Source organism: Siphateles boraxobius, unplaced genomic scaffold (assembly GCF_051911475.1).
Source record: "Siphateles boraxobius isolate OS27281-9 unplaced genomic scaffold, OSU_SipBor_1 25, whole genome shotgun sequence".
Taxonomy (NCBI): Eukaryota; Metazoa; Chordata; class Actinopteri; order Cypriniformes; family Leuciscidae; genus Siphateles; species Siphateles boraxobius.
The window spans coordinates 26,593,030-26,606,733 of NW_027508866.1; the positions used below are offsets into that span (position 1 = coordinate 26,593,030).

The window sequence follows — 13,704 nt, forward strand, 5'->3', positions numbered from 1 at the left end:
CTGAAAAACCACGAGCATCATTTGACAGATCACATACTAAACAAACAGTGTGCTGCTAAAGCCATTAATAACTGCATAAGAATTTCATAACATTTATAATCAATTGTATAAAAGACACACCAAGAATGCTTGGGTTTCAAAACTTACGGTTTAAAGTTGTGATGTCCAAAGAATGTTTTCAGACATGTAATTTGTTCAGGAACTGGTGGTGAGATACTTGAATCTGAACAGAAATAAAAAATAAAATAACATACTGATAAATCAAAAATATTTGCAAAATCAATATAACTCAATACAACCTAAAATTATACGTATAAAGGAAACCTGACCATGTGTTATTTAGAATATCATGCATCATTTACATTTAATTAGATAAAAGCTTTGTTTCTTGTATTGATTGTAAATTTTTCTCACAATATTAAGACTGAAACCCACTTTAATATATAAACTGAGCATTATATTCACTGATCATGAATAACATTCACTCTGAACAAGCTGTTTCTTCAGTCAAATATCACATAACCGTAAAATAAATAACTCTATATTAAGGTCTTTGCACACTGAGTCCGAAATTTTCGCATGCGTTTTTGCATATTCAAACACCATTCAAAATGCTTGTTACGGATGCGAAAAATGCAGAAAATTGCACCCGATCCAAATTTTTATTTATGACGGACGATTCCGAAAGTTTCAGAGGCAGTGTGTAAGCGTAATTGACATAACGTGAGGTCGTATTTATTTTTTAACGTGCAAAAATTTCGGACTCTGTGTGCAAGGACCTTTACTCTGGGAAGGCCGTTCATGTTCATGAAGGACAGTACATTTACCAAACACCTCTTCCTCATCTTCCTCAACATCCTCATCATCGTCGTCAACACCAGACTGTGGGACATCTGCCGTTTTCTCATTTAATTTCTCTATGTCATCAGCACACTGACGGACATCACAAGAGAGACATGACAAGAGTGAACATCATTTATATCTTGCCAAACCCACAGAGTTTTTGACTATCTTTAATAGTTAATTGGTTCTCTTTAATGGCTCTTTATGGTATTTTTGGAGCTTGACAGACTCACTTTACAGCTGCAGAATATAACTTTTTTTTTGTTAAAAAAGAACAGAAAGCAGTTATTGAAGAAGTACATAAGTATAATAAAAAAAGTGTCTTCCTAACGGTTTTGAACACTGATGTCTTATGTAACCAATGGTAATCTTATAAAAATTATTTATAATTTGAGCGGTCAGTTTGGGGTGATTCGTTTTTGCCTGGTTATATCACGAAAGAACTATATTGCGTATGCTGAGGACACAGTTGCTTAGATTTTAAACTTATCAAGATGGCGGCTTTTAAATCAAGCTGTTTACATGGCAATCATCTTTTGACATCTGGGGAATTATCTGGGCCCAGTTGCTCAAAGGAAATCTGATTGGATTTCGGCAATCGGATTCTGACATTTTTTCAGATATATGCCTAGTAGGTAGGAGCGTGTGATATTAACAAAAACTTATATCTAAACTATATTAAAACTAATATCACTATATTTTCTGTGATTTTGTCGATAACGATGATTAGACAATGTTTTGCTGAGTGTTTATTGAGTTTTGGCAGGTTTAGGACTGCTGTAGACAGCTGACTGCTGAAGTTTTTGATAGTCTTCATATTCTGTGTGGGGGTCAGTTCACCACAATGACATAAATCATCTTTTCCAATAAATTGATTTTTACCTTTTATAGGCATTTTTACCTTTTTCTTCTTAGCTAATTACATGGAGCCTATGTATAACTTATTATGTCAAATTATTACATTTAATCAATAAATTCAATAAGAATAAGACACTATAGGCCCGTTACCAATCAAAATAAATCAGTATCAACTAAATCTATTTTTGCAATGGAGAGGAAACACAAAAGATGCATCTGAAGTGGCGTTTCGAGCATTTACACTGTTCAATGCAGCTCAGATGAACATGAATGCATAGTTACAAATGCAGAAATAATGTTTTGATGTTTTAAACAAAATATTGATGATATATGAAATGATTTTAAAATGGAAAAGATACTTTAAATGTGAAAATAAACAGTAGATGGCGGCAAGTCACTGTTAGAGCGAATCATAGAGTCATTTATTTAACTGATTCATTCAAATGGCTGATCATTTCAGGAATGAAGCATTTGACTTTCTTATTGAGTGAATCATTGAATCATTCATTCAACAGTTTCATTCTGCTCGTGTTGCTCAGAGACACAAAACAGTTCTGCTGTGGCTTTGTTTGGAACTATTTTTGTCTGCGAAAGAGAGCAAACAGGCAATATTGCATCTAAAATGTGAGTAATATTAACCTCTTGTTTATTAAACTGTGTAAAATCAATATGGCATTTGCAATCAGCTGATATTTGGGGGGAAACGGCACTCTGTGTGTGATTGCTTAACAATACCATGTAATATACGATATTATCGTAGAAAATAATACACTGACGTTCAAAAGTTTGGGATTAGTACGATTTTTAAGTCTCTAATGCTCACCAAGGCTGCATTTATTTGATTATAAATATATTATGACAATTTAAAACAACTGTTTTCTATTTCAATCTATAGTAAAATGTAATTTACTATCAAAGCTGAATGTTCAGCATCATTACTCCAGTCTTCAGTGTCACATGATCCTCAGAAATCATTCTAATATGATGATTTGATGATCAAGAAACATTCATTATAATAATCAATGTTGAAAAGTTTTTTGGGATTCTTTGATTGATAGAAAGTTCTATTTAATTTATTTGAAATATAATCTTTTGTAACATTATAAATGTCTTAACTATAACTTTTGAGCAATGTAATGCATCATTGCTGAATGAAAGTAGTGATTTCTTTTCAACATTGCTATTGATAATAATATTAAACGTTTCTTGAGCAGCAAATCAGCATATTAGAATGATTTCTGAAGGATCATGTGACTGAAGTCTAAATTACATTTTAATATAATAAAAGAGAAAAGCTGTTTTAAATTGTCACAATATTTCACAATACTACTGGGTTTTTTAATAAAATAAATGCACCCTTGGTGAGCAGAAGACACTTCTTTTAAAAACATAAAAAAATATTACCGATCCCAAACTTTTGAATGCCAGTGTATATCGCACACCACTACTACTAGCACATATTTCCTATTGTCATGTCAAATGTCGATGTACAATGACAGATCTGCACTGATGTGTTTCAAACAGAGGTGGCAATAGAAAGGCAAAAGTTTCATAGTGCAGCTTTAATAACAGACACAAGGGTGACTTAATGATCACAGTTTTCATCTTAATGGACAAATAAGACAAATGTTTCGGTATGTGAACACTCACTCCACAGCGATCACCTGAAAACATAAACACTTTCACCTTTATCATTTCATCGTCAAACTCCTCATCCCTCTCCGTGTCATCAGAGCTCTCGGGGGCTGAAGCCTGCTGAGTCTGAAGGAAAACACCAGTCATGAGGCCCTCGGTGAGAGATGCAGATGAGGCGCAGAAGTGCTGAGTGTGGCGCTCACCTGGAAAGCTAGGATGCACTCCTCCTCCAGCTGCTCCTGCCTGGCCTGATGCTCCAGCGTCTGCAGTTCGTACTGCGAGAGACCCGTAGACATCCCACACTGCTCAGGCTGACTGTGGCTACGCTCCTCAGAAGCTGTGCAAACGCTTTTCTGACGGGTCCTAGTTCTGGCATCGTTGAGGTTGAGGTTTAGAGAAGACTGATCAGCCGCTTTGATGCCATTCGACAAAACGCATTTTAGGGATGCAAGTGTCTGAGACAGATCATCCACGAGTCTCTCAGCACTGCAAAATCATACAAATCATTTTAAAATCATATTCTTAATAACAATCATGCACAGGGTACCATAAACTGTGGAATTTATTTTAAATCAAATTTCTGCCTCTGCAATTCAAGCAAGACTCATATCAAGTAAAATTAGTTGCACCCTGAAAATGCCATTTTTGAAAGAGAGGAATTTCACAAAAATTAAGAAAAATGCTGGATTTGATGCACATGGAGAATTGAAGTCATGAGACTTCCTCAGCTCACTGAATAAAGACTAGAAGTATTAGCATACTGTGATTCAAGATTCAAGCGTGGTTATTAGGGGTGTGACAATATATCGTGTCACAATATATCGAAATTAAAAAATTTACCAATATATAGTGTGGATAGAGACACTATACAGTGCTGGTCAGAATTATTTGCCCCCTTGGTAAATATGATCAAAGATGGCTGTAAAAAATAAATCTGCATTGTTAATCCTTTTGATATTTTAGTAAAAAAATTCTAACCTTTCATTGAAGTAAAAGAATTGAAAGTGTGTGGGGGTGGGGGTGTAAATCACATTATGAAATAAATGTGTTTCTCCAAAACACATTGAGAACAATTATTTGCACCCTTTTATTAAATACTTTTTGCAACCTCGTTTTGCCAAGATAACAGCTCTGAGTTTTCTTCTATAATGCCTGATGAGTTTGGAGAACACCTGACAAGAGATCAGAGACCATTCCTCCATACAGAATCTCTCTAGATCCTGCAGATTCCCAGATCCATGTTGGTGCTTCTTCTCTTCAGTTCAGCCCACTCACTTTATATAGGGTTCAGTTCAGGGGCTGGGATGGCCATTGCAGATGCTTGGTTTTGTGTGCAGCGACCAATTTTTGTTTTGATTTCGATGTTTGTTTTTGAATCACTGTCCTGTTCTAAGATTTCTAGCAGAGGCTGTCAGGTTTAGATTTTTTATCTGTTGGTATTTGATCGAATCCATGATACCATGTATCTGAACAAGATGTCCAGGACCTCTGGCAGAAAATTAGGCCCACAGCATTAAAGATACAGCAGAGTATTTCATTTTACACATGGGGTCATTTTTTATCCCTGTGTGCACCAAACCCATCTTAAGTGTTTGCTGCCAAAAAGCTCTTTTTTTTGTTTCATCTGACCATAGAATGTTTGAAAAGTAACTGACACGACTGGAACTTCAAACAGGATGGTTTCTATGGACAGATGAAACAAAACAATTATGATGGGTTTGGTGCACACAGGGATAAAAAAGTACCCCATGTGTAAAATTAAATACATGAATTCGATCAAATACCAACAGATAAAAAATCAAAACCTGACAGCCTGTGCTAGAAATCTTATAACGGGCCATGTTTGGATCTTCCAACAGGACAGTGATCCAAAAACAAACATCAAAATCAAACAAAAATGGGTCCCTGAGCACAAAACCAAACATCTCACAAAAACACTTTATATGTGTGTATGTATTTAAGTAAAAACAATTATTTTATTAACCCTTATTGTGCCTCTCTGTCTGAAATAAAAATTAAGGCATGGCTCCTTTAAGGCTTGTCAGTAAACGGCCGCTGTTATGATTGGCTAACATCATTGCATAGGAAACATTCAATAGCGGGTGGGCGTTGATACTGTTGATAAGTGTTTTGAAAACATTATCCATATAAAACCGTCATTTACAGACAAAGCATGATTAAGTAATTTAATTCTGATTTGTGATGCAGCTGCTGTCAGATCCAATACAGTCGCTGCTTTATATTTCAACAAAGGTTTCTCTGCAAACTCTCCATTACACTCTCTTGTTTACAAAACAAAATGCTCTGAACAAACATATAATCAAATCCTCTAGACCTCAGAGAAAAATAAACCGACCTGTCCGTGCAGTCGAATTCATCTGGAATATGATCAGCCAGATCTTTAAGATCATGAGCAATCTGAAAAACTCTTTGCTTCAAACCGAGCGCTGAAGATCCTGGGCAAATGAACACAGGGTAAGTGTACAGAAAGAGACATAGATACACAAATATTACATAAAGTGCCGGTTACACAGAGCCAAAAAATTATCTGATCATCATTACATGCAGGAACATCGCAGCACAACAGAGAAGAAAATAAGTGATCTCACCAGAAATCATTTCCTGTAGTTTCTGATAAACAAGCAATCCAGCCTGTTAGGAAAATAAAGCCAATTATGAGTCTTTACTATCATCAAGATGTAAAGATCTAATTTCATATGAATATATAAATACTGTTAAGAGTATAATCTGGTGCTGTAAATGGTCACCATTTCTATTTACTTTTATAATCTATTTGTCTTCACATTTCAAATGGTCCTGCGAAAAATGCAGTTCAAATAACTGTAGACAGTGTTTAGTTTGTCACAACTTTACCCATTTACTGAATTTAAATGGCTATGGTTTATTAGTACTCACATAAGCATCAGTGGCAGCGTATCTCTTCTGGTCTTCTGTCAGGCCGAAATCGTCCCAGTGACTGCAGCGCACAAGCCTGTCTTTGAAGAGCTGCTTCTTCAACAAGCGCTTCACTAGACCATCCAAACTCCACTTCTCACAACATCTCAGCTGGATAAAACAACCAACACACATACACACACGTCAATACATCTCACTCAAAATCAGCAGGAACTTTCATCTTATGCAATACATGATTTTATCATTATGACCTAGTATAAGGTTTTATTTTCTTTACATATTGAGGACAATGAGCTTTACTGAATAACAACGTTTTATTATTGTATTTGTTTCATGCTGCCAGTATTGCTTCACAGCTCTTAACTCTCTGCTATGATGCTTGGGTTGTTGCAGAGGGCTTTGAATGTTTTAAGTGCAGAGCAATGTGGCTGGTAAGGTGTTCTGAGTCGTTGCTAGGTGGTTTCCTACTAGCTCAAGTCAAAAGAGTCAAGTCTCTTGTGATTCTGGTCTGTAGAAATGGCTTATATTTGGCTTAATTGACAACTTGATTCTGATTGGTCAATTCTGTCATCCAGCATGCAGATATTTACAGATATTCACAGTCATGCCTGGAAATGCTGTACTTTGTAAAACTATACTGCTCACATCACACCACTGACTTACTGTTTCGTTATGCTGTGCAGGACTGCAGATGATGCCAACTTTGAATCAACATTCACAAAACTGCCAAATTTTCTATATATTGTAATCAATATGATCACAACTTGTAATAATTTCTTTGACATGCTCATTGTTTCTGACTAAATGAACGCATAATGTTAGCCAACTGCATGATTTGTACCATCTTAGTACATTTCTGAAAAATGGACATTACTTTGACACAGAAACTATACAATCTGTTATTTACTGCAGTGAAAATTACTTCAGCATTAACATAACTAATATTGTTTAAGTGTTGCTAGGCCAATTTTTTACAATGTAATGGACTAATTTTTTCCTTAGCTGAAGCTTCAAGATAAAAATAGCTCATTTTATCTCAAATTAATATTTCATGTCCTTGTATCAGTGTTACTTTCGTATTATGTATAAACTATTATAGTATTTCTTAATGTTTTGAATTAACTTTTATTTTTGAACTATTATAATTTTACAATAACAACACTACCTTGTAATTATTATTTGGACAGTTGCCATGTAATAAGCAAAGACGAATTACAGTCAGCCAGTTATTATTGCAAAATAAACCCCTGATGACTGTCCAGTATCCTTTAATCATCATTCGGCCGGTGAAGTCTGATCACTTCACATCTCTCCTCAACAGGACACATGATATGAGGATATGAGTTTAATTCTGACCTTTAGTGTTACAGGTTTGATCAAGAACGAGTACCAGTAGTAGTGATACTTGATTCCTCAAACTCAAATTAATAAAGAGAGCAGAGGTTTCGACTCCACATTAAGCCTCGTCATGTGCTTGCCCTTCGAACAAGAATATCAGTGATTCGCTTCTCAAGGTGAAAAAGATGCTTGTCAGGAAATTTTTTTCTTTTTTTGTGCAGTAAATATAATTTATTCTGAAGCATCAGTGGTCTATCAGCTTTGACATATTTAGGTCTGCATATTTGTGATATTTATGCCAGGGACTTTTTTTTTTACCTTAAAGGGTTATAAAGGTTTTTTTCCCTAAAATTATTAAATGTATGCTTCATCTTTCATTTCAAACTCTTACATTTTATCAATAAGAATAGAATAGAATAATAAGACACTATATGGCTATTGGGTTAAAAAAAATTACACTGAAAAATTCAATTACATTAAATAATGTTATGAGATTGTTTAAAATATTTTTTAAATATACAAAATAAGAGAATATAATTAAATATACAAATAGGAAATGTTAGGGATAAAATTATTTGACTTTTAAACATGAAACTAAACCGTCTTAATGAGTGAGTCATTGAGTCATTCATTCAAACGATTAGTTCAAATTACTGATTTATTCAGAATGAGACATGTTCATGAATGGGTCATTGAATCATTGACTCAACTGATTCATTCAAAACGCCGAGTCATTCAGTAACGAAACACGGGCTGAGTGTTGCGGTGAGATGTGTTATGGTTCTGCTATGATTCTGCTGTGATCTTTGTTTAGAACTATTTTCGCTGGTGCAACAGAAGAAAAACAAACAATATTCCATCTAAAATGTAAGTGACTGTTAATTTTAACTGTTTATTGAACTGTTGTAGGAAATCAATGACACATTTTCAATCGTGATGGTATTCAGGAAAACCGCACTCTTGGTTGTGTGATGTTGTTTAACTGTATCTTATGTTATAAATATAAAAACTTCAAATTTTTACCGCAGTAAGTTAACTGAGTTTGTGTGTACTGCTCTCCTTTGTTTCGTTATCTCCTTGAGAGGCTGCACGAGACTCAACAGCACAGTCTTGTTACTGTCAGTACATTATATATTATAAATTATTATCCACTAAATGTAATAAAATCGGAATCATTCTTGCGTTCAGGTGAATCCCTAGTTATTTTGTTGTTTTTGACGTTTTAATCAGGCAACTTGTCCAATCGGGCAAATACAATTCTCTTTCACTGGACATCAACTTGTCCCAAAAAAAAACATTAATGTCGAGCCAACAACCGCATGATGAAATACATCTATAAATACCAAGACATCGTACCGTCTCATTGGCCAGATCAGAGAGCTCAACAATATTCTTCAATTTGATGTCATAATCAGATAATAACTTCCACTTGTCTCCCTCAATTCCCACTCCAACTTTCATGATGCCCTCGTCCTCCAGAAGCACCTTCAGGCCGGGAGGAAACCCTGGGCATGAGGAGACAGACATGAGCAGATACTCAGGTAAAGCTGAACACTGAGCGACAGCTTCTGTCCGAGCTCACCTGACATGGAGGAGATGTGAAACAGAAAGCACTGCTCCTCTGAGGCACACAGCTGCACCACAGCCACTTTCTTCGTCTTCCCTTTGGTGAAGCTGGGCGGCCATTCCAGATCAAATCCCACTGCTGATCCCAACACCAGACCAGACCTGGATATGACACACAAAAGCCAGACATAAGGAGAGAAGGGTAAGGTTACCAGATTTGTGTGGGTCAAATCTACACAGGACTGAATGAACAGCCCAGAACCTTCAGCTTTAGGCCAACATTTTTAATGAAAGTAAGCAGAAAAACATGTATTCATAGACATTTTCTGGACTTTAAGTTCTTTTTTTTTTTTTTTTACATCATGGTAAGAATTGAAGTATAAAATGTAATTTAAAAATGTTTAGAAAAAAATACTGTGGAACAATATCTGTAGATCAAATATAAAATTGCAAGATACTTGTGGAGAAAGTTTTTAACATCAACTCATGCGGAAAAATCTGATGGTTTGAAGAATATTCATAATCTGTGATCAACATATCAGCTAAAACAAGATCACTGATAACAAGAATAAAGTCATACAAGAAGTGACAAAAAAATATGTCAACTGAGCAAGTGAGTAGCATATCTGTCACAGCCTTCTTTTATTGGTTTATGGACAGTATCGAAGATAAATCATTATTAGACTTACCAAACTAGTGACAAATTAGTGTTTTTTTAACCATGTTATTTTCTAACAAAAACTTAGAGGAAGTTCACTCAAAAATGAAAATTCTGTCATCATTTACTCACCCTCATGTTGTTCCAAACCTGTGTAAGTTTCTTTGTTCTACTGAACACAAAAGAAAATATTTTGAAGAATGTGGGTAACCAAAGAGGGTGCTTCTCAATATTCAAACTGATGCTTCCTCGTTTCTCGTCGCTCCTCCGTATTCAGCCTGTGACCCGGAAACCAATCGAACTCGGCCATCTTGAAGGACATCTCAATTCTCTAACTGCACCATGAGAAATGAGACTAGGAGCGAGGAGACGAGGAATGAGGAGATGAGGAATGAGGAGACCGGGAATGAGGAATGAGGAGACGAGGAGCGAGGAGACGAGGAATGAGGAGGTGAGGAGCAAGCAGACGAGGAATGAGGAGACGAGGAATGAGGAGAAGAGGAATGAGGAGAAGAGGAATGAGGAGACGAGGAATGAGGAGACGAGGAATGAGGAGACGAGGAGCGAGGAGACGAGGAGCGAGAAGATGAGGAACGAGGAGACCGGGAATGAGGAGACGAGGAATGAGGAGACGAGGAACGAGGAGACCGGGAATGAGGAATGAGGAGACGAGGAACGAGGAGACCGGGAATGAGGAGACGAGGAATGAGGAGACGAGGAATGAGGAAACGAGGAGCGAGAAGATGAGGAACGAGGAGACCGGGAATGAGGAATGAGGAGACGAGGAACAAAATGAGGAGACGAGGAATGAGGAGACGAGGAGCGAGGAGACCGGGAATGAGGAATGAGGAGATGAACGAGGAGACGAGGAACGAGGAGACGAGGAATGAGGACACGAGGTACGAGGAATGAGGAGACCAGGAATGAGGAGACGAGGAGCGAGGAGACCGGGAATGAGGAGACGAGGAACGAGGAGACGAGGAATGAGGACACGAGGTACGAGGAATGAGGAGACGAGGAATGAGGAGACGAGGAACGAGGAGACCGGGAATGAGGAATGAGGAGACGAGGAACGAGGAGACCAGGAATGAGGAGACGAGGAATGAGGAGACGAGGAATGAGGAAACGAGGAGCGAGAAGATGAGGAACGAGGAGACCGGGAATGAGGAATGAGGAGACGAGGAACGAGGAATGAGGAGACGAGGAATGAGGAGACGAGGAGCGAGGAGACCGGGAATGAGGAATGAGGAGATGAGTAACGAGGAGACGAGGAACGAGGAGACGAGGAATGAGGACACGAGGTACGAGGAATGAGGAGACGAGGAATGAGGAGCGAGGAGACCGGGAATGAGGAGACGAGGAACGAGGAGACGCGGAATGAGGACACGAGGTACGAGGAATGAGGAGACGAGGAATGAGGAGACGAGGAGCGAGGAGACCGGGAATGAGGAGACGAGGAATGAGGAGACGAGGAGCGAGGAGACCGGGAATGAGGAATGAGGAGATGAGGAACGAGGAGCGAGGAGACCGGGAATGAGGAATGAGGAGATGAGGAACGAGGAGACGAGGAATGAGGAGACGAGGAACGAGGAATGAGGAGACGAGGAATGAGGAGACGAGGAATGAGGAGACGAGGAATGAGGAGACGAGGAGCGAGGAGACCGGGAATGAGGAGACGAGGAATGAGGAGACGAGGAGCGAGGAGACCGGGAATGAGGAATGAGGAGATGAGGAACGAGGAGACGAGGAACGAGGAGACGAGGAACGAGGAGACGAGGAATGAGGACACGAGGTACGAGGAGACCGGGAATGAGGAGACCGGGAATGAGGAGACCGGGAATGAGGAGACGAGGAATAAGGAGACGAGGAGCGAGGAAGCTTCCAGAGGAGTCATAAGTCATACACAAGTGATCTTTCCCTCGCATCCTAAGTGAAGCTGAGACGTGAGGATGCACCAATTAGACATGAGAAGCACTCACAGTTCCTGGTCCTCATTGACTTCCATAGTATGAAAAAAAACTATGCAAGTCAATTGGGACAAGAAGCAAGAAAAAAGAATGTGAGTAACCAAATAGTAGTTACGTTTACATGGACACCTTTTGCTTCAATCAGAATGAATCCGGGTGTGATGTTTACATGAACACTGAATAAAGTGATCGGGTTTTGTGTACTTCGTTGTATATGTTGATGATAATGAAAGGGAGAGAGAGAGAGTTTATGGATAAGACTTTAATGCGCACTTCTTATACTGTGTTTATTCAGCTCTTACAGTGATTTTTTGGAGTAAAACTAACGCTTCATCTTTTGTGTAATGTACAATAAACTTCATTGAACTCATCAGTATATTTTTGACCATCATTCGGACGCGGTCCACAACAGCAGGCTTGTATTAATAGTGGTTAAAAGCAGATGACAAATATGTTAGTTCAACTAAACTATACCTGTTCTATCAACATACAACATATATTCTGTGAGATGAGATTGTCCTGACACTGAAGCATGCGCTCGTGAGGCTCCGGCCCCTGTGCCGGCAGCAGCAGCTCATTTGCATATAAAGGGATACACACAAAAACTGCGTTTTTTTCTGAGCCCCAAAAAGAGATCATTTTAAAATAATAATAAAAAATTCTCTGTTGGGTATTTTGAGCTAAAACTTCACATACACACTCTGGGGACATCAGAGGCTTATTTTACATCTTGTGAAAAGGGGCATAGTTACTAGGGCTGTCACTTTTGAGAAAAATCTAATTCGAACGGATATCAAATATCAAGCAATGTATTCTAATATATTCGAATATCTACTGTAGTGCGGTTTGAAATTGTCGACCATCCTGGCTAAGAAGAATGGAAATAATAAAATGAATTAATCAATGATTGTATCTGAAACTAATTGTTTTGTTTTTAGCTCGTGTTATTAACTGTCATATTTCGATAGGTTATATTAATAGGCTTGGGAAATTAGGCCGTGTTAAGCATTAGCCTGTGCTAAAAGGAATGGAAGGAAAAGAAGACAAGCCTACCTTTCATTTCTTTGATAGCTAGTCTCTGTGTTGCGTCAGAATTGGTCAGCTGAGAGAGCATAACATGTTGTAGAGGGAGGACGGCAGATGCTGTAGGGTAGGCATCGGTGGAGAGGACCCGAGTTGCAATTTTGAATGGTTTCAGTGTCTTTTAGTTGTTCAACCACAGACCACTCCGAAGTGCTGAATTCCAAGTGGGACATTTTCCTTTCAAAAATGACTGCGGCCACGACTGCTTGCTGTTCGGAGGCATGGCAGATCATGTCATACGTTGGGGTCCATCTCGTGACGCACTCATTTATCAGGCTTTATCATTTTTTAGTCTGAGAAGCTCCTGCTTTGCCTCCAACAGGCAGCAGTCAGCAGGAGACTTTCCAAAATGAGCTGCCGTCTGTTTAAGGCGAGAAATGGCAGTATCAATAGCCCTCACCTCTAGTCCCTTGCGCACGGCTAAGTTTAACGTGTGTGCCAAGCAAGGTACATGTATGAGGCCTAAATCATCCTAAATCATCATTTCTTTCACATAATTCTGCGCATTGTCTGTGGTGACCGCTATTACTGCTTCAGGGGATATATCCCAGTCGTCCAGGGTGTTGCTGATGCTCTCTGCGACACGGGCAGCTGTGTGACTTCCCCTTAGCTCTTTCGTACAAAGATGAAATACTCTAGGTCCCATGTGTCTGAAATGAAGTGAGCTGTGATTGTCACATAAGCATGTGTGGCCAGTGATGTCCACCCATCTGTACTTAGAGCGAGTTCTTGTCCTGCAATAAGGTCTTAATGTTTTCTCGTGTGGTGTCATACAACTTTACTATGTGGGCTGACATAATGGTGCGACATGGAATTGTGTATCGTGGCTCGAGTTCCATT

The 13,704-nt window shown here is 38.5% G+C and overlaps 1 protein-coding gene across 18 annotated transcripts in view; it reads right to left on the minus strand.

Annotated features, from left to right (window-relative positions):
* The window catches only part of wrn (WRN RecQ like helicase), a 38,878-nt gene that overhangs the window by 22,496 nt on the left and 2,678 nt on the right, over nucleotides 1–13,704 (minus strand). For 11 of the 18 annotated variants that reach the window (XR_013207151.1, XR_013207150.1, XM_077243393.1 and 8 more), the window contains exons 4-12: nucleotides 9,173–9,318; nucleotides 8,947–9,095; nucleotides 6,253–6,402; nucleotides 5,946–5,988; nucleotides 5,693–5,792; nucleotides 3,540–3,822; nucleotides 3,388–3,462; nucleotides 822–933; nucleotides 148–223 (exon numbers count right to left, since the gene is read on the minus strand). Coding sequence is in view for 16 of the 18 variants with exons in the window: in XM_077243393.1 (XP_077099508.1) it covers nucleotides 148–223; nucleotides 822–933; nucleotides 3,388–3,462; nucleotides 3,540–3,822; nucleotides 5,693–5,792; nucleotides 5,946–5,988; nucleotides 6,253–6,402; nucleotides 8,947–9,095; nucleotides 9,173–9,318 (1,134 nt within the window). In the remaining 2 variants the exon portion in view is untranslated. The remainder of the gene's footprint in view (nucleotides 1–147; nucleotides 224–821; nucleotides 934–3,387; nucleotides 3,463–3,539; nucleotides 3,823–5,692; nucleotides 5,793–5,945; nucleotides 5,989–6,252; nucleotides 6,403–8,946; nucleotides 9,096–9,172; nucleotides 9,319–13,704) is intronic. The other 7 variants (XM_077243400.1, XM_077243395.1, XM_077243402.1 and 4 more) reach the window with 1 other exon arrangement.